Source organism: Bombus vosnesenskii, unplaced genomic scaffold (assembly GCF_011952255.1).
Source record: "Bombus vosnesenskii isolate JDL3184/JDL3185 unplaced genomic scaffold, Bvos_JDL3184-5_v1.1 scf7180000013316, whole genome shotgun sequence".
NCBI lineage: Eukaryota > Metazoa > Arthropoda > Insecta > Hymenoptera > Apidae > Bombus > Bombus vosnesenskii.
Genome location: NW_022882962.1, coordinates 2,133,860 through 2,156,231, shown reverse-complemented (window position 1 = coordinate 2,156,231; position 22,372 = coordinate 2,133,860). Strand labels below are relative to the sequence as shown.

General features: G+C 38.9%; 1 protein-coding gene across 3 annotated transcripts in view; it reads right to left on the bottom strand.

Moving 5' to 3' along the window:
* The window catches only part of LOC117235345 (protein sickie), a 147,783-nt gene extending 126,514 nt beyond the window's left edge, over positions 1-21,269 (bottom strand). The window contains exons 1-3 of one of the 3 annotated variants that reach the window (XM_033497256.1): positions 21,144-21,269; positions 18,471-18,588; positions 18,131-18,183 (exon numbers count right to left, since the gene is read on the bottom strand). In XM_033497256.1, the coding sequence (XP_033353147.1) occupies positions 18,131-18,183; positions 18,471-18,588; positions 21,144-21,254 (282 nt within the window). In that variant the 5' untranslated portion in view covers positions 21,255-21,269. Of the gene's footprint in view, positions 1-10,005; positions 10,817-18,130; positions 18,184-18,470; positions 18,589-21,143 lie in introns of those variants that run through there. The other 2 variants (XM_033497255.1, XM_033497259.1) reach the window with 2 other exon arrangements.
* Between the last annotated feature and the right edge of the window lie 1,103 nt (positions 21,270-22,372).

Genomic DNA, 22,372 nt, shown 5'->3' with positions numbered 1-22,372 from the left:
CAAACTTCTTGGAACAAAGTATCTGTTTAATATATATATATAACATATTTCCCTTATCTTTGTATCGCTGAGGAATTATATTAATTTACACTGTATCATAGGAATGCAATTTTATTGGCGACAAAGTTATTAACGAACAAAGATATCAAAGAATAGATCAAAAATTAATTATCAATTTAAAAAATATGGGTTCCCATGAATAGCGCAAACGGACGATTAAAGAATAATACTTCGTGCCTCGTTAAATATCGTTTAATATGGAACGGCACGATACAATTCTCTTGATCCTTATCGAATAGAAGGAGAAATTTGCTTATCGATAGTCGTTCGTTAAAGTCTCTTATTTACGTTATCATTTTAATGGATCTGTTCGACTGTCAATTTTACCACTGACAAGACGATAGTACCGTTAAACCGAAACTCCCCGTAGCTTGTCGACGAAAAGGAAATATTGCTCTCTTTGTACGCGTGTACGGTGCGGCAGTTATCAAGATATTTCAAGATGCAAAAGTTTCTTGTCCTTAACGTAACAAGTTCCTTTTCGTAATAGCCATCGGGCACTCGATGCGGTTACCTTTTCCAGCGCTCTGTGTTTTTAATCAAACTATAAATCACTTAAGTGCGCATCTCGCAACGTGACATAATTACGTCTTATGCAATGCCGCGTTAACGGTATAACAAATTTTATGAACATAAAGTATTATACCTGGTTCATATACGCTGTACAGGTATAAGTCGTGCAAGTCGGAATGCTAGTTACCAAGCGATATAAATTATGTACTGACAAATCGTTGACTGGAATAGCGATATACGTCATCCTCTCGTACAATTGATATACGAATCGTGGAACATTCGTTTTCTTATATTCGAACGTTCGTTCAAAAATTCGCTATAATACGTTTAACAAAGTCGAACAAATTTATTACGCTAGTCGAGGATTCTTTTCTTGAATAATTTTCCACTTATCGCGTCACCTTCTTGTTTATCCAAGTGGTTGGTAAACTCTCACACGACGATCGTAAAAAGACGATATTATAAAGTTCGGCAGTTGTAACTTTCCCGTTTTATTGACTCCATAAACGGAAGAAAAGTTGGCTGACGCGCAGGGACTACCCCTAATCTCGGTGCTTCGTGGTACACAAGAAGCCGATAGACCGATTATTTTTAGAGATGGCTCGTGCCTTCGGGACTTTCCTCGGTGCTAAACAGCCATCGCATTTATCTGTCGGATATAGGCCGGCTTTTCTTGTCACGGGCCATGTGCTTTTTCAAGTCGCTGTTGCATGCAGACCTTGTTTCATAATTACCGTGAGAGTAAGGAAGTGAAAAAGGGGAAGAGGAAACGCGAACGAACAGCACAGCGATCGCGGTTATTTCCTCTTTTTCTAAAAATATAACATCGAAGCTATCTAAGCTATACCCAGTGAAAACACTACAATTGTGATAGACGATAAGCGCGAGTCAAACTGTGTCGTAGCCGTAGACTGCGTGGCAAAGTGCCTAAGGATCGATCGCAAGAGATCGGACGTTCATCCTAGTGTATTAACTACGATCTGGGGATAATTTTAAAAATATCCGCAGAAATTAGTATACGTGATGTCACGTAGAGATTTGGGCGTACGTTAGCACGTGGCAAAATAGTCTGTTGGCTGTCTCAAGTCTTCGAAAGTACGTTATGATTGGGAGAAGAGAAAGAGAGAGAGAGAGAGAGAGAAGAAAGAGAGGGAGAGCTGTTGCAAAGTCATCGAAAAATCGTCGATGAGTTGCACTTGTTGAAGGAATTATGCGAGCATAGTAGCTACAAGAAAATACACAAAAAGATCCATTGTACACGTGGAAAGTATAACGTTGATGGATTCAGTATACAAAAATATGTATAACGTTATATAACGTTAAGAATTCGAAAGAGCCCAGTATGACATTTACGTGTGACATTTGATAGTCCAAAAAAAAAAAAAAAAAAAAAAAAAAAAAGAGAGGACAGTTAATTATATACGCTCAATTTGCGTCAATGATATTCGTTAATAAAAAATTTTTTATTATATTTATCGAACGACCTACAACAAGAATTGGTATTATTGCGATATACAACTTTATTACATCGTTTCATGGAGTATTTTATGGAGTAACTATTTATATTAATGTATAAATTTGCTACCGTGCTAGGAAATATAGCAATTTCTAGGAGTAAAGGAAATTCTGCGCGACAAATTGTCTCATAAATAGTTATATGAATATCTAAACGGTGAAACGATGGCTTGCGTTCATTTGCATAAGCCGACAACAGAAATTCAAAGTTCGAGCGACAGAATTTTACAGTGTGATCGGCAAAGGATATCGAGAGATATGAACATGCAAATATCAGGGAGAAAGACATTTCTCGCGTGCTTGTCCCAGTCGTTTGAAACGCTCGTACTCTCCACTTGGAAAATTGCCGTTGGCGTTTGCTTTGATTCCCTACCCGGAGAAAACAAAGAAAATAATAAATTCATTCCACGATATTTCGCTACACGTTAAGGTACGTAGGATTTCAAATATTTTTCACGCTACATTTATACTCGTACTCGTGAATACTCGTACGTTACTATTACTTACAAAAGACTACAGTTTTTTCGGATCAAAATAGTTTTGTACAAATTTCTTACGAAAAAAGTTCAATTTATTAAATTCCAAACATACGTGAATATCTATCGTAGAAGATCGATATCTTCGATCGAAGAGAATGCTCTTGCCAATTAAGAGAAATCTAAAATAAAGGTATCGAAACGCGTAATTCGATTAAATGGATTAAATGGATAATTACGTTGGAACTAACGATACGGTGGTTGTCTCGCTGAATAGGTTAGAGAATTGGAATTCAGGTTGAGTTTCCGCGAAGCTCCTGCCAGACGATTTCACGTGAGTTGCATTCGAGCAACGGGGAGATTCCTAACAGGTCTAACCCATTTCCTGAGACAATGCCTATATTCGGGCCTTTTCAACATGGGAAATGAAAATGTTAAACGATTATCCTGCTAATTAGAAGGTAACCATCATCGGCAACTACATAAGCGTTTCTAAAACACATTGATCGAACAAGGAGCATAATTGTCGCCGTATATCGACTCAACCAATTATCAAAAAATTCAAATTCCACGGTATATTGCTTCTAAACGTGCGATTAAAAGAAAATCAACGTTAAGAGCGAACGACGGAGATGCAAATATAAGCTACGAGATGGATTTACTAATTACACGATAAATTTGTCGTGTTTGAAATTTTCTTAGTCATTAATATCGCTAAATTGCATGCTATGCGTGTAACTATGCGTGGGAAATACTTAATTTGCAAAGAATAACTTTCATTCCGTGTGCTCGAAGCTTATCAAGTTGGCAATCGTACCGTAGGAAACACTGTTGGCAGGTAACAGTAAGCAAGCGAGTGCGAATCGATTGCACAGTTCATTTGGACTATTGTTTACTTAGCATTTCATCAAATTTATATGCGAGAACGTATAATCAATTCAGGATCGAAACACCGGATGTTAATTAAATAATAATAGAAAATTCATGGTTCGTTGTAATATTTACGAAGAATAGTGGACTCTGCAAATAGAAACGATACTAATCATGCTCAAACACTGACGTTAAATTTTTACGAGCTTTGTGGTCGTTACAGTACTTTACATACGAACAGTTCCACATAGTAATGCAACGCGAAACCAGACTTGCGAAACTCGTGCCCTGCATTAAATTTCTTACGGCTAATTTTTCTCAGGTTGTAACCGCAGGTGTCACTGTCATAAGCTACACGCTTCTCCATATCCTCTATTTGACACAGCTCATGGTGATCTCGGTCGAACGCTCTGTATCACTTGCTTAATAAATACTCGATACGTAATAACAGCTATGTATCCTATATTAGACTTAGACAAAAGAAAGACCAATTTACTTTCTTTGTTTCCTCGATGTGAGTCATCGAATGGAATACGGGGGCTAGCGAATCGATCTAGGTGACGGAGGCAGAGAAGAGACGGGTTTAACGATCCCAACGACCCATGGAATTCATGGAATGTGCATAACGGTGATGGCGTAATCTGCGAGAAAAAATGGGCGGCTCGGCGGCGAAAAAAAAGGAATATCGAGCGGCAGCTAATAATCGCCTTGGGCTCCGTAATCGGTTGGGCCTTCTTGAACGGCTCGCGTTACTTTATCAGGTTTTCCTGGATCAGCCAGCGGCCGCGCAAGTGCGCGAATTCGATTCACCTTGGCCAGCTGAACGATACTAAGAAAAGATCGCAGACAGTACTTGGCGGATTACAAAGCGTCCAATTTCTTAGGAAGAGTATTGCAAAATCATAAAACTGCATTTTCACACCTGTGTAAATTATTCTTCGAACCTTCGTTCGATTTCGAAGCAAGGAATATTTAGTAGAAGTTTTAATCGTCGTTGTAGAACATGCGAATATTGATAAGAATCTCGAAACAAATCGATTTGAATATTTTTAGTATAAAAATATAAATGTCATACGGTGAATGCAAGGCATTTTATCAGGCGAAATTTCCTTCAAGGACAACGATACGATAATGACGAAATCATCGCGCTGACCAAATTATTGTTAATCGTTCGATCGTCCGTCAGCACAATTTACACATATCATTCAATTCTGTTAATGTTCCTGTGGTTACACACATACGTACGAAGCTGAAACCGCTTGATTCGCGAGAGATATGCAAACGCACCGTGAGCACCCGGACGATTGTTCACACGACGAAATTACGCAATCGGTCGTTGAATCATATCCAATGCGTTTCGTGAACACATTAAACTTTCACATTTCCATTAACGAAAACTGAAAAACTTCTTTCGCGAGATAGACACCGTTTCTTCCAGTGGAATTACTTATCTCTGAATCATTCGTACTACTTCTCTCATTGTATTATACATTATCGCGAACTAGTTGGAAATAAATGCTCGAAAGAAATGCTACAATTAGTTCTAGAAAAATACCCATATGCTAAATGACTCTGGTATTTAACACATAAAATGCATTCGATACGTTCACTACATCTCTGATACGAGACCAGCTGAAGTTATAACGTGCTAAAAGGATAGTCTTAAAAATAATATCTGAAACACTTATTACAGTGATTGCCATCTTAAGTAACATTCACATGCAGAGTATACTATTATGTGAGATACGTAATTACACTTGTGCATTATCATAATTTCGTGCTGGTCTCGATAGGACAATGAATTTTGTATATTCGACTGACGCAACTCGGACTTTCACTTAACTTTCCGACACAGAAGCAAGTACCAAGTAAGTGTTCGTGACGAGCTATAAAACCACCCTTTTATTATGCTTTTTTTTTTTCTTGTCAACGATAAAGAATTATTATGATTCCTGGAATTTGTCACCTTAATGGCTCGTATTAAGCAGCTTTACGAACTGGCTTACGCGGCTCAGGAATTCTTTTTTCTCTCGTTGGCTGGCTTCTCGTGTGAATTTCAGCGTCCGCCCAGTAAAATTACAAAGAGAGAGAGACAGAGACAGAGAGAGAGAAAGAGAGAGGCGGGAAAGGAGAAGAACGAAGAAAGAACGAAAGATGGGAAGAGGAGCGTAACGGGACCGAAAATGGGGATGCATACGCAATGTAGCCAACGATTATGCGGAATCTCGATTGATTGGTTGGATCGTTAAGAGCGACACGAACGGAACGGGACCGAAGGAGATCTCGAGATGGAACAGACGTATGTACATATATGTATACGTAATAGCAAAGAGATCTGATATACTGTATGAATAATAGCGATGGACGATACGTATCTGAGCAACGTTGCTGCGCGACGACGTGGAAATATATCTTCGTACGCAACTATTAACGCTTTAAGCTTCCAGCCATTTAAGTATGCCGCCACCCCTGCGACAGTTGGCTTAAAGAGTATGGCGAAGATCGTAACTTCGTCACTTTATTACGTCTGTGACCAAGTTCAAGAAAGTCTGGTAAACGCCCTCCTGCTGTTCTTCGAGGATTTTAACCCTTTAGTAACGACCGCAATAAAAGGATTTGTCATTCTTTATACAATGTTAACTTTTTCATTAAACGAACGAAATTTAGAAATTTATTCCGTCTAATAATAACATAATTTAATATTGACGAAGATGATATGATAAAAATGCGATAAATTTTCAAGGATTTCAGAATCTTATTTTTCAAACTTGAAATATAACGAAGGTAGCGATCGAACGCTTTCCGTTTGGACTCGTACTATTGTTTTACACTTTGCGATTCATACAGCGAAACAACGTTACACGTATAGCGATCGAGACGCGTTTTCCTCTGACTTTCATTGAGGTTTAAAATGCTCGTACGCATTCGATGCAGTAGACGCGAAGTGTTCCGGCGCCGCTTCGTTCTCTCCTATTCTCGTTCTTTTTTTCGTTCGCATTTCCCGTCACAGGGCTTTGCAGCCTTTCTTCCTCATTCGTCAACGACGTCATAGCGTTTTTCCTACCGCGCTTTCAACGCGTGTCGACAACAATGCACGTAAAAAGCACGCGTGAGCATTGTTACTAGGCGACACCGGATTTTTGTACAATATGACGAAGCCACGGCTGTTTAACGCGTACAAACACGCTGTAAAGTCATTGTCTACGTCTGTTTGCACGATTCTTCGAGAACTTTACTTTATGTTCTGTTTCTTAACAAGGTGCCGCTGTTATGCTTCGTTTAGTCTCGCGAAAACCTAATAACGAAGTGCATGCTCCAATTCTTATTTCACAAACTCTTTTCAAAGAAGTTTACGAGAAAACACAGAAATATCTGTGTATATCTTTTCTACAATTACTAATTCATCTATAATTATCAGCAGGTGAACTCACAGGAGTTTAATTCCTTTTTAAATAACTGATCGATACAACTACGAGAAATTTCTTTAACGAGAAAGATTTCAGTCGAACAGCGTAACCTACCTGAGCTCTAAAAAGATACATAGCTAAAAAATATTCACTACATAATATTTGTTGCAACAATTATTCGAAAGCTGCGAGTTTTGTTATTTCTCCCGCGTTAGCTGTTACGTTAGCCGTATTAAAGCGATATTTCAACGAGATAGCGGTAATTTCGTACGATATTTTTCCAGGTTTCGGTATAAATGTAACGAGCGCAAACAATACATGCACGCAGGAGGCGCAAGGACACAACGACGCGAACACGGGATGCCGTGTTAACGAGATACTAATTCGTTGGTAACACGAACGCAAGAGTTGCTTTTCGTTGAAAATACAGATAGGAGAGAAAGAGGAGCGATTCGACGATCATGCATCGATGCACGCGGCCGCCGCAATTCCGCGTACGTGCACACCTGTGTAAAATACCGCGAGTCGATGAGCCATAGTCTGACTAATTGCACTCGAGTTTCGTTTCTGTCCACGATTGCCCCGCGGCCCCGGCCTGACGAAAAATTTGCAACCGACCTATCCAACAAATTTCAATGAAATTGCATCGTGCTCACAGGCCAACACAAACGCGTTAAAAGCTGGCTGCGCTTCGCGTTTCCGCCACCCATGAAACTGTTCAAACTGTAGAAATAATGCGTGGCGAATAACATTTAACCGCGCTTTCGTTGATTTTCCCCTTTTATTCTTTGCCACGACCGCTGCTATAAAAAGTATCGTCGTACTCGTCGTTAACTTCGTTTTTATTATATCGTTCAATTTACGCTTGGGTATAATTAATTAAATTAAAACACTGGCTTTACACAATTTCTACACTTCAATCTTGTTGCGATCCTGCAATTTTTTATGTCTCAAATTCGCTTTCGTTTCAACCGAATTGAAGGCTTTTATCAAAAAAATCATATCGATAACGGTTCTTTCTTATCTGTCGAAAAATTTAAGAAATTTTCCAACGATAGAGAAACTCGATTCGGTCGAAAATGATCCAAAGAACGGGTGTTAATTTTATCCTCGTTTCACGGAATGTGCAACTAAAAATATGTCTAGTCGAATTGTCTGTCATAATTTTTATGACGTTGAAACAAGTCCCGAGACGATAAAGATTATATCTGCATAACGTCATTAAATACACTGCGCATAGCACTCTAATAATACTATAAATTGAAATACGCCGAATATCATTTAACGTGCAAGTTATTCTCATTTGCATTTACGCTGTTATTTCGAATAATCGTCGTACAGAATTGCTCTTCTGGCACGTTCGTAATAACCGTAGATACATACCAGAAACCAGATATGTTCGCGTATATGTACAGGGTTATCGTACATTTTACCTGGAAAACAAGCATCCGCGTAAAACGCCCAAGTAATGAATGCACCTTCTAAAATCCTATCATATTTCATCTTATACGTTGACACATATACCGATGTGAAAATTAAATAGGAATATGCACGAACTTGTGCGTATTTGTGTTTATGTGAATATTCAGAGGCACGGGAATAATACGTGTGTACGTACAATACAATCGTTTCGAAAGAGCTGATCTAAAGAAACGTGACTGTGTTTCAGACAGCTCGAAACCGCTGTGTCGTTCGCTTCGTAGCGTGAACGTTTCCCGCCCAAGAATACCGGAAGCGCTGGAATTCGTTTCAACGCGACCGGCGTTTCTGAAGGCCGTTGTTGTTGCAACGTAAAAAGTAAAACCGCAGCCTAACCGAGTAAAAGTTGACGCGTTGTTCATCGATGTCGGTCGTAACCTTCTTTTCCTTTTCTATCCCGCCTTTTTTTGTTCCATCTTTTTGTAACTATTACAAAATAATCACGATCGCGTTAAGATTTTTTTCATACGAATAACGAGGTTACCAAATAATAAATCTGTTAATGTCTCTTCCGTATCTTTCCGGTTCCTTGTCTTACAAGCGTTCAAGAAATTGGGGACTTTTCGTTCCTGACTTTTACAGTAAGTAGGCTTATCGTTCCAAGTTTACGTCGAGTTGTAAACTCTTTCGTTGAAAGTTCTATCACTTATTATAGCAACCCTACTTCCATCCTTCCAAGAATTTAATGCTGCATAAGGATCGCCTGATGGTTATATACCCTGTCGTTATATGTAACGATATAATTTTTCTTTTTTTTTTTTTTTCATTCCATTTGAAGATATTATTTCTTCCGATCCCAGGTGATCCTTACGTAGCATTAAGTCCTTGGAACGACGGAAGTAGGATCACTTACGTAAGATCGTATAAGTGCAATAGGTATGCCAGTCTTTCGACGAGAAGCACGAACACGCAGATTAATCTGCACACGGACGAGCGACCTGTGCGACACTCGCTGCGGTTATGTAATTTATTTTACGTTCATTTGAAGCAGCGACTCGATGGTACAGAAATACCGATCGTTCGTATGTTTACTGTCGACGATTAAATACTAACGTCGAATAATGTAGCTTCGACATTCTTCGAGTAAATCTCCAACGCGATGGCAAACATTTAACGAACACGTGTAATAAGACGAACAGCTTATTCGTCAAATAAGCTCTTAATAATTTCAGTTTCAAGGATTAGCAACCAAGGAACATTTATTTAAATTAATAAAAATGATAACGTTTCTTGTTTAATTGCAACGAGCGGAGTAAGGCTGCGCGAAGATTAAGAGCGACCCACTTATTTCGTATTATTTCGTTTGCCTCGAAATCCCAGGTCTCTCTTGCTCGAGTCTTACTCTCGGTATGTGGCATAGAGATTTAAATTGAAATTACGGTCTTGACGACGCTAATTATTTCTATTACCAGTGGAATTAAAATTGTACGACCAGCTCAATGACGCGGAGCAAGCACTTTCCTGTCGTTCGACCGCTGCACATGTGATCGTGTCAGATCTGGCTAAGGTCGAGGCAGAAACGGACAACTTCGTTAAGAATCGTCATTATCGTCCACGGCGAATATGTTATTCGCCATAACGTAATTCTGTTTTACCTAACATTCTAAGTAATAGAAGCTTATTTCCTTACAGCGTCGATGCTATACATTCGGTAATTTAAATATCGAAACTAAGAAAAAATTTACCTGTTAACGTCAAAGAACTCTTTATCGTCCTCGATTCGTACGTCAAACTTTTTCCGATTCCAGATATCCATCGTGGCGACAATAGAGACACTTTACGGAGATCAAAGTCTATTTCGATCCACTGAAGCTGTTCTTGAATCACCGTTGTATAATTCGCGAACGACAACAGTTTAAGAATTTACGAACGCACACTGTCAAAACAATCGCAACGGATTTCTCCGCGAACTACGTTCGACTCGAAATAATAAGAAATTTCAACACGCTCTTTCGCAACTACAGGCTTCGATTTCTACGTTGTACATCGAAAATCGTTATTTCGTTCGTAGTTTGCAGCGAATCTTGTTAAGGAGTAGCCACGAAGGGCATTTATCGTCACAGTGGTCGTGACCAATTCATTGTCGCTTCACCGAGAGAGCGAAAATATCGCTTCGACTGGCCATGCCTATTTATAAACCTTCTTAAGGAGATTCTCGGACGTTTTGCTTCCTTCTCTCTTTCTCTTTTATAGCAATAACCTCTCTTTGTTCTGGGACACTGGAACCGTGGTCCCTTAAAGAGAGTTCCTCGTCGAGAGATCGAATAAGGTGGCAAGCCAACGCGAACAAACCCGCGTCACGAGAAACAGGACGATTGATCGTCGTATCGTTTTCAAAGTATCCTTTACACCATGAACACCGTACTAAATATCGCGCACCCTCGATTATACATTTCGTACGATCTCCCATCGTTTCTCATCCTCGTCACGTTTTTCGTCTTCTGACGATTCTTTGATATTTCATTTTGATCGAATCGTTTCTATGTTACAGCGTTAAGGCGTTACGAGCTTGAGTATCAAATCTTCCTCGTTCTTGAGCTTCCTTCTCGAAACATCTCTTCTAGTATCGAGTGAAATGGTCCCATTTGTCAACATCGTTTCAGCAAGGGCTGAAAATTTTATCGCGAACATAAAACGTAATACCATTCACGTTACGAGGATTACAAAAATCCAAGGTCCATCCTTTTCCATTTGACCTACGTCTTCCTCCAGCGAGTTTCATTTATCTCGCGCAACGCAGAAAAATTGGAGTTGTAACGTGAAACGAAATATCCATCCAACGAAAACGCGTCCAGATGCTATTTTTCTTTTTTTAAATCCAACGATATTTAGAATCTCGTGATATAAATTTTCATTTCAACTGACCCCTTATTTTTAATCCTTCGTGGTTAATTCGAGTATTTCATTTACAGGATATTCGATTTTACTCGTCTCTCTTTACTGCGCCGTTTCATTCAATTCTGAAACTTCAAGAACACTCTCGTACGATATCTCGTGTTTACCGACACTGGCGCGAAAATATAACTCGGGAAACTGTTGCAGCATCCGTACTAACAGACCACCACTCGTCGGGTACTACTTGATGATAGATAGAGGCCACAGATATAACGCATCCAGTAGCCGAGTCTGAATGTATTTTTGCTATTTGCTTTTGCTATTTGCTCTTACTATTTGCTCTTGCTATTACCATTAATTCTCGATATCTTGTAAAAATACAGCATCGAACAAGCACTATCTAATTTCCAAATTTGTCGCCGTCAAACATTTTTACAACGGTAGTCCTTCTTAAACGTTAACGACACGTAACAGATAAGAAAATATCGATAATTTTCCAACTAACCGACGTTCAGAGATCACTCACTGTAAAACTTATTATGAAATCTAAAAAGAAAAAAAAAAGGAGGGAATACCAGTTACGTGAAACTCAATTCGGACAATGTATGTCCGTTAAAACTGACGATATTATTTTATTACATTCTGTATAACTTTCTCAAAGATACATATCGCGTATGCGTTTCCCGGCACGACGCAAAGTTTCCAGCGAGATCGGCACAGCATCCACGCTACCGGATCACTCGTGAGACACTAACCGACAAGAGACAGAGAACGCAGACACGAGGTAGAGGTAAGCTACACCGCAATTGGTCGGGTTGGGAGATGGAAGAGTGTATGTTAGCAGGATGCGGAGAAAGAAGGAGACGGCGGATAAAAGTGGGAAGTAGAAATAAGCAGGTAGTGGGAGTGGAGTAGTAGCTGGTTGCGTATACGAGCCTTAAAAGCAGGTATCCACGTGGCCGGTGCTCGTAACGTGGGGTCAGTTCGTACCGCGATGAAGCAGTTTGCCATAAAAATAACGAGCCGAAACTTTTGAGGTCTTATCCCTCTTTACCTTTTTTTATCATCGAAATCTTTCACGGTATTTGCAATTTGCTACGGTAACTGCGGTCCTTGCCGATGAAAGGTTCGATTACTTCGCGCGTTTCCAAAGCTTTCTCGACGTGGGTTTCGATAGAAGCTTCCCTATATATAGCCTTTATGAACGGTAGAAGACATTTTCGATCCGATGAAGCGCAATACTGGGACCCTCTTGCACAACACTTTGTTAAATAGTAATAGCGAATCGACAAGTGACGAGTTTTGGAGCGTGGATTTCCGTCGTTTAGTTTACAACGTACAATTTCTGAACTTTAGATCTTACGTTGTACGATTTTACAATTTCACGCCGAATAGGAAAATCGGTTGTCTCGTAATTTATCGAATTCACTTGTAGACATTTATCAAATTTATTGTCGTTATTATCAAATTTGTTGCTGTAAGATTTTACTAACAGTATTAGTTCGATTGTGCAAAATGGCTCTGGCAATATTTTGCTGTTCTTTTTATTCGAAAATTATCATAAATTCCGACAACTAGTTTCCGTTTATTTGTAAGGATTGCAGCATAATACACGGGCAATTTGGAAAGCCAATGAGGTTTCCATTTTACTCGATATGCAGTTACATTGTGAAGTTCTGAAATATTCCCTAATTTGATGTTGTACTTTCGTGGGAAAAAGAGAGCATAGGAAAACAGGACCACCCTCTCGGACCGGATCCTGCAAGGAGTAACTCCTACGACACACAATAACCAAGTAAATTGGATGGAAATTCATGAGCCGAGAGCGGTCAACGCGTTTTCTACCCTGCGTGCATTTTGCATGAGTTGCCAGAAACTAGCTTCGACGTCGCTTATTTTATTTACGAGGGTTCGTATTTTGCGGCACCAGGAAAATTTCTCAGCAAAGATTTAAAGTTTGATGACGATGAAATATATTCGATTAATATCAAAGTCAGTGTTACATCAATTACAATTGACAACTAGATTAAAGTAGACACACTTATCTGTTAACTGCAAGGGTCTGTACATATCTGACATATCTCGAAGTTGCGTTCAACGCCCTAGAAAATATTACGAAATACCAAGCGTATCTTATCGCGAAATATTTGATCAGCACGTGAGAGTTTTCTTGCGAAAACTGGACGTTTCATCTTTATTGCTATTTGTTCAGACACTAAGTAAAACTGCATAGGAGTTATGACCGAAGAAGTTTTAATTTGTAGACAAAGAAAATTTATAGAGGTTCGCGTGACAACCAATAGAAGCTGACAGATGAGCTCTTACAAAGAGGAATCTTGCTCTGCTGGACACTAATTAACCAAAGAACAGGAGATAGAATTATAGCCGAGAAAGATGACGAGAAGGATAGTTGGAAATTGCATGTTGTGTGGGTGCAATGCCTAGTTCTTCTTCACATTTTTCTCATTCCCACGTTCCTTTGTAATGATTAGCTAGCCACATACTATCAATATATCCCGTATGCGAACACTAAGACTAGTAATAATTGACCGAAAAGTAAATATGAACGAAAAGAAATTGAACATTGTTCAAGTCTAAACTATTTCACGAAGAATATAGTTGTCAGTGTACATTTGTTTGAACGTTGCACCGTAAATTACTTTATTTCCAAAGGAAGAGGAAGAACCATTTCCAACCAAAATTTCTTCCCAGGAAACCACACCCATGTTTCTCCGCTGTTCTCTCGATCTCTCTTCCAACCTGCCGTGTAAATATCGCGTCTATATCTGGGACACCTGTGGCGAGCATTTTCGTTGACTTGCTAGACAAGGACATACAGGCGATTGGGTAAGTATATTTGCACTTGGATGTGGTTTTTGTCCATATTCTTTCGTAACAAAGCTATTCGATTAACTATTACTTCAAATATTTACGAAATAACGTTTATCAAATTATCTTTCATCTATACGTATGCTGTTCGCAAAATTAATTATTATTTTGATAATAATGTCGTATCATGTATTATCACTATAATTCTTCAAGAATTTACACCGTTGCATACCAAATATATACCGTTTCAATTATATGGATTTTACAGAAAAGGTTTGTTTCAAATAACCATATTCTATAAAGTTTCATGTAATAAACTTTCGTATTACTTTCTTAGAACGTTCGCGATTGAACTAGTCTTTGTTAAGCTTCCTCAATCCCGTCGTAAAAGACTAACACGTTTCTCAGGAGAAAAATACGATGAACGATATAAAGAAGTAGAAGACTTTAATTATCAATTACCGTAGTTAACGCGAGCTTGTAAAACGTGATATTTTTATGGTTATCAAAGCGGAGCCGCGCTTCTCTAATAAAGTTTTCTCGTAGCTACCGTAACGTAATCCATTTATTTATTTCTAAAGCGTTGCTTATATTTATAATTTATTAGCGCGGTATCGTTAAAAGACGGCTGGTTGACTAATAACGTATACGCCGAATGACTCACACTCACGGGAGTAGACTCTCCGTGAAATAGAAATAGATCTCGATGGACCGGCTCGGATGGTCAGAGATGCGATGCTAGCCACCGATTCCGGTTTGGTCGATGACTCTTTTAAAAACAACACCAACCTCTTTCACTTGACTAATCTCGCGATAAAAAGGAAACAATAACTTCTTGAAAGAAAACAAATTCGCTCTTTCCTTTTTAAAAACACCGATCCCATTATTTATCAAAGTTTCCCTATTTGTATATCGTGTTTATCCTTCGTGATAAGAGCCCTGCCTTGAACAATATTAGGTCTGTGTACGGTTTGTTTTACATTTATATTGAAAAGTGACAAGAACCAGTGACATAACTTCCTTCGATATAAACATTATCAAAAAATCTTATAATATTACTCTCTTATAGATATCCTATATAAAATTTATTATACTTTTACGAATATCCTATATCGAAAATGTTAGAAAATATAAAAAGAAAAATAGATTATATTATTCGGAAATTAGAATGCCTATGGTAACTATAACGAAGCACCGTGGAGTAATCCTCTTTTAACGAGGATAATTTAAATTTGGAACAATGATTTGGCGAGACACGCAAAGTTTAACTGACAAACTAGAACATAGGTTTTGGAGCAATCAACGGTTTCCTGTTTATCGTGGAAAAAGCTTAGAAAGTACGCGTTCCCTTTGGTTTACGACTGGGACGTGTCGCAGGAGTTACTGTGGCCTGTAAAGTGACGTGCTGTAAGTCGCGTGCTGCGTGAGCGAACCTTGAAGAAAAACACGTGATTCGGGTTTCGCGCTTTGCCGTGCATATACCTCAACGCGTATACGCGTTACATTTGGGCACGTTTTCGTGTGTACACGTATAGCCGCGTGGCACCGAGCACAGACGCAACCTCGTTGCTTTAATTATAGACCGGAGCCCTTCTTCTTTCCTTCGTCCACCCTCGACACCGCGAAATTGGAAAGCGTACGTCTGCCACGGATCGCGCTCGTTTAGTATAGCAAAGGGTAGCAGAATTTTCGGAAAATTCCCAAAATGTACTGCGTAAAATATTTGTGGCAATGAATCAATTGTAGTTTTCTTTGTTAATAATATTTTTAAATAGCATCGATAATTGGAACGATTTGAGGAAATGATCCTCGTTTAATTAAGTTTCTAACCAAACATCTTCTGAGGTAGATGCTATTTGTGAATATTTAGGCTAGACGACATGTTGGCATGAACGTTGAAAAAGTTTTAAAGAGATTCCCCGAGAGCTCTATTCTAAGACGTTTAAAGTAACTTTGCTGCAACTTTACTAGGTCATCGAATGGTTAAGTAATATGTTGAACATCGAACAACTTCCTAAACTCTGTAAAGACAATTTTTGACACTATTGGCAGGCGAGACACGTACTGACCGAAACAAATTAAATTTTCTAACATTTAGCTCTTCACATTTTCTGATAGAAACTATCCATATCTTTCGCGAGAAGTACGTCAAAACGTATAGGTAGACGCATAGTTACATATTAAAAGATTTTTACAAATATTTGCGACTATAATAAGATATAACTAATTTGATGCTTTGTAAGTTTCGCATTACTTAAATCACTTCTTACATCGTACAGCGAAGATCACGTACTAATTATGGATTGGACACAGTCACAGGCACTACCTATTACGCCTACACATCTACGCGGATATAACTATTATTACGTAATTACATCGCGAAGATTATTCCTCTTTCTATTGTCGCAGGACAAGTACTGCTTGTTAGAAATAAAATCCATTAAAATCGCGAAACTACGCGAGATGTTTAAACGCAGCTGACTCCGGCTGACAATGAGCCATTTAAGATACCAAGCTACAACGAACCATTGACTCTGGTTATGAAAATGGGAAATGGCCTCGTTAGAATTAAGGACCAACCGAGTTAGTATATTAATTTATGTAATTTTCGTCTATTGTACAATTACCAAGAACAGTGTACTCAGACGTTAAACGATGATATTAAACGTGGAAGTATCAAACATAAAATCTCCGATTCAAGCAAGATATAAAATAAACTCGTTGCTAAAATATTTAATTAAACAGAATTACCGTGAACATAAATCTTCCATCCTAACACTTTTCCTTTTGTCTTCACATTGAAGAAATTATAATTTGTAAATGTAATTTATCACAAATCGGATTATTAGAAATATACAACCTTTTTCGAGATACGTAGTTGCTACTTTACATTACAAATGTTATCTGCGGTCATCTTCGACCTGCACCACATTCTATCGAGATTATGCAAATAGAAAACACGACGAGGCATTATCCCACAAAGTGCAACTCGACTTTGTCGCTCTATCCGGATGTGACACAGCTCGTTTTCACCGAGATGTAGTTGGGATTCATAAAATGCTCGTCTGTACTCACTTCGTCTGTCCATTCACATTTCTCCGATCTTTCCCTTAGTCCTTTCGCTACGGCTTCGACATTAGAATTGAAAAGTAGCGAGATCCAAGATGCAACGACTAACCAATCTGACTAAGAAGATCACAACAACGTTTCTAATAGGCTTTTGACTCGATAAGGTAATCGCGTATTCTTGTCGTGAAACATAGTACACATAGTTTTTGATCGAATTCAAATCATTTAAAATATTCTGCGATGCCTTATATTATAAAATAATTGGGTTACTTTATAAAGTATCAAAAATTGTATCTGAGACCATGGCGATTTTTCTCAGATTTCTCACAATGAAAATAACAAATTCATTGAGTCGAATAAACGATAATATCGAAGCAAATTTAAAGAATATAACATTCTAAAAAACGTATTACGAAATGAAAATATAGTATAGAAATCTTTCTTTTCTTTACAAGTAGAATTAATATTTTATATTTCTATGGCGCAACTGCAGATGAGTGGCACATTCGTCCAGATTTTATCTATGTACCCCGAATGCAGTTATAGGCTTTCTATTTTTAAAAGACAAGTCGTAAACGTCTGCATGCTGTGGTGATCGAGTCTCATTCGCTTCACGCTAAAGTTTTTGTACTTTCCTTCTACGTATGAAATATTCCAAAAATAATACTTTAACATCCGCCGATAAGCGGATAAACGTTACCAATCTTAGGAATTATTACGCGTTATTTTGAGTGATATTAATGCCCAGACAGACAGAGTACACAGAAATTGATTCACATTTCTCCAGTAATTAATTATGAAACCAATCTACGATGGCTAGAAAAAAATATCGACACATACTTTTATTTTCCAATAAAGTGATTCTTTTTTATCAGGTTTTACATTTCATTTCCACAGTATCAAATTTGTGTAATCATATCGAAGTACCATTAAACGACAGGAAATTTCGTTTACTTGGATCTAATTAATTTGTGTATAAAGGCAATACTATAATTCGAATGACGTATCAATGTTTCATAGCCACTGTATAATAGTCTAGAACTGTAGACGCGCAAAAATTTGTAAAAAGAAGCTTACCATTTGTTGAGCGTTCCTCGGCTTTCTATTTACGTCAATCACCTTTTGATTGGCTGCAACGAGAAATATACGATAATTAATACAAAGATGTCCTCTGCTGGTTAACGGGCAGCAAATCGTGAATTTATCGAGGTACATCACATATGGTGTTCGCGTATAGCACGTGACCACGTTACCCCACGAACTAACGACTTTACTGACGATTTATGTGTTATGGGTAACTGTCCAATACCATAAACGATTCGGCCATTGAGTACTGTTACTTGCCACTTTATTATTGGCACCAATCTCATTGACTTCCAAATGTACGGTTATCAATGTAATAATGGAATTCACTTACTGACTGCTTCAACTAGGTCAGCTAGAAGAACACCGTCACAGAGGTCCGACTGAAGATCTGTCACCCTTCTCTTGCACCCACCTCTCTCCAAATAGTAATTCGCCCAGTCGGTATAGATCTGCACAAAAAATAGTTCACGTTAATTTGATATGGTGCTTTTAAATTTAACAAGTTAATTCAATGTCTGATACAATCTCGTTTCTACAAATCAAAATAAATTTTGCGCCAATTAATATACGTATTTATAGAATTTCAATAAGAACTATAGAGATTACGGACTGCACGTGTATGCGGATTACACTGGTTGCTTAACAAAAAAAAAAAACCAAAATAAAATTTGAAAATAATAATTTCTAGCGAATAAGGATATGTTAAAAAATGTATAACGTTACCGATCTGCTATATTATAAATATAATTTATAGCACAGTGATAGAAATCTGACGTCAAAATTGGACGGTCTGTCCATAGATTTTCGTCATCATCATCAAAAGGAGCACGATATTTTCATTCGTATTCTAATCACGCGTTCGCACGTCAGCCGATATAGAAACGTTATCTCTTGCCTATTGCAACCATGTAGGCGCACACTTACGTTTATTAACTGCGGTGCACGCAAAGCCTATCCAAGTATGTATATGGCCCCCTGTTTGCAAGCTATGCATAGTTTTATCGTTCTGCCTACAGAGCGATACTTTACGAGCAACGCGTTTGAGCTGCAGGTGCGTTCTGTCTATCAGAGACATTACGATTAAATCAACCTCTGCGTACTTAATGATAATTGATTTCGTTGAATTTCATGAAATCGGAATTCCAATCGATTACATCGCTCGCACGACTGCTGCGCATAATAAAAAGCTACAAAATGCAAAGCTACAAAGATCATTTACCACGTACCGAAGTTATAAGCGAAAAGTAATTAAACCATCGATTACATAGGGAACCGTAATTCACTAAGACAAGGAACCTAACTCCGTTCGTAAGATATCGTAAAAGCGATGAACGGCCAATTAAACGTAAAATTTATTCCCCTATGAAACTTCTATGAAATTCCTCTAAAATTTCTCATACCTTTAATTAATCAAAGAAAACGGTGGCCAAAAAATTTATATTTCCACGTTTCCATTTATATCCGTCTATTATTTTGCCATTATCTTAACGAAGGACACACGTTGAAAAAGCACCGAAACAGTCAATTAAGACTTCCTTCAGTCGGCACGTACACTCTCAAGAACTGTTCCTAATCACCTCGAGCAGCCGGAAGGCGCGCTCTACACTCTTTCCTTCGCCAAGAGCGAAAATCTCCTCCGCGGTGCAGTGTATAAAGAAAAGGCCGGTCCCGCAGTCGAGCTTCTTTCCTCTGAAAAGAAAAGGCAAATCGCGAAAGGGTATCCCGTCGGGATAGATGCACCGAGAGTTTATTGTTTTGGCTGTACACCGATATTTTTCGCGTGTAAAATCCCGAGAGACGCTCGAGGAGAAAGAAGAGGCGAATAGGAAGAATAGAACTGGCCAGACAAGGAGATAGGTCGGGAGAGGATGGAGCTTGACGGTGGAAAGGAATTAGTCACCGTGCGTACCGAATCATACGTATACATACACACGCGCATAGACACACATACAGACACGTACATTGGTCCTCTCCTCTGTTAGCCCGCGTAAATGAATGTGCCTGTGTCTACACACACACAACATGCTGGCGCGCGTACGCACACGCACACACACATTAACGTGAAATTGTGTTTCTCTGTTTGCACCTATGAGTTGATGCACGCATGTGCGCCCATTCGTATTCTACAGAGACACGCGTATATTTACATACACGATTCGTCTACCAGTTCAACACTGTGCACGTTCGTTTCGTCTATGTGCGTGCGCTAACGAAAATGTTCGTGTGCCTCGTGTGTGACTGGTGTACTTCTGACGTGTATTCGAGCGCGGGAACACACACGTCTTAACCCCGAACCAGTCGAGACACCGTATTATTTTTGAACGTAGCAAAGAGAGAAGCAGGATGAACTTCCTTCATAATTTCGGGTCACCACGCAGATTCTAATTTTCATTATTACACAGAAGCCTAGCGAGCAGCTTTATAGGTTGGCCGGCGATTTCCAGTAACGATTTCGTTACTTGGAAACTCGCGAGGCTAGTTTCACGAGTATATCTACCTTTGAAACGAGCAATTTGGTGACTCGCAAATACAGCACGTGTCTTTCACGCTCTCTAATCGGTATACAAACGAGAACCATTCTTTACGCGCTTTCGTTTTTTCCAATACAGAATATACCGAGAAGAGAGAGAGAGAGAGAAAGAGAGAGAGAGAGAACCGAAAAGAGAACAGTTTGTGACAATATTACTTCAATTTTTTACGGTACTTCGCTATCCCTACAATGTATAGTAAACATATATTCTCGTAGAATTTATCATGATTATTTGAAGAAAATATCTTATTACGAATTTCCCTGCGAATATTTCATCACAATATATTCATCATCAAAAATATAAAAAAATATGATATAGATAAGACGATATAGCAGCCGAATCGTACATCTGATGGTTCTATGATCGCACCTGGCGTTTCGGGGACGGACACAATGGAACCGCGGACGCTTTACAAATTCGCAGTTTACTCGAGTAGACATCGGCATGCGTGCGCGATAACAGAGGCCTGGTACCTGTATGACATTGCGGGTCGAATCAGCCTTGATGTCGTCGGTCGATCCACAGACGGATCTTGGTGCTCTAATACACGCCATGACGTCGATGCCAACAGTCGTTAACGTCATCCAAATCGCATTAATTCACGCACTATACCGGGACTTCACCATGGAATCACTAATTATCGCTTCGAATTGAGCGCCACGAACACTCCAACGATGTAACCTCGTGGAACTACTGGCCGTAATTACACTTAACATTCGTCATCCGTGCTGATCTTCGAATCGCGATATGATTTCCTGTCGATTAACGGCATATTTGTAACGATTTACCAACGTAATGATTAGGTGCCACCAATTTTCATTACGGGACACAGTCGGCTATAAATCATTAGCACGTCGCGTTAAATTCACGCTGATTGGACCTCGATAAAGCTTCGTTTGTCCGGCACAAACACTCCTGTCATTCTTTGTACCTTTCACCTTTCGTTTTGTAACAATACACGAAACTAATAATTAAACTGACACAATCGAGCTATGGAATATGTTCGATAATTGCCTGTGCGTAATAGTGCAGTAATTAATTTTTGAAGCACAATACGGTCCCTTTAGGAGTCTGCTCGAAATATTTGGTTCTGACCGATCAACATGCCTAGACGATCGATCGGTCGTGTTTCTCCATCTATTAATGGAACGATCTCGCTGTCCTCGATGCACGTGCGTGTCTCACGAGGCGTGTCGTCACGTTTCTTTCGACTTCGTGCACTTAGAACCGCATCGGTGGTGCATCAGACGTGCAACAAGCAACGTGTAACGATGCGAACAATATACAAGTTCAAAGCTCTGTCGAGGTTACACTCTCGTCTACGTTCTCACAATTTTCTTTCTTTACGAAAGCGAAAGGAGCGCAACTGAGCTTCGATCGATTAAAATTACAGCTTCAGCTTCTATACAAATTTTTACTGCTTGATAAAAATTTGATAAGCCAACTGATAGAACTAATACAACGATTAATTACGGTATTATAACGATTAACTCTTGGACGAAATAAACATCAACCAGCAAACTCAACTAATTTCAAGACTAACCATTATCACAACCATTAAACGATTTATATTTTACGGAAAGATTTCAAGTTTTATCGTTACAAGTTCTTCGTCATTCAATCACTCGGCCTTGATACTTCTCATATTTTTTATCGTTCCCAGAACACTTTCAAAGTTTTCGAAGGAAGAACTGCCAAACTA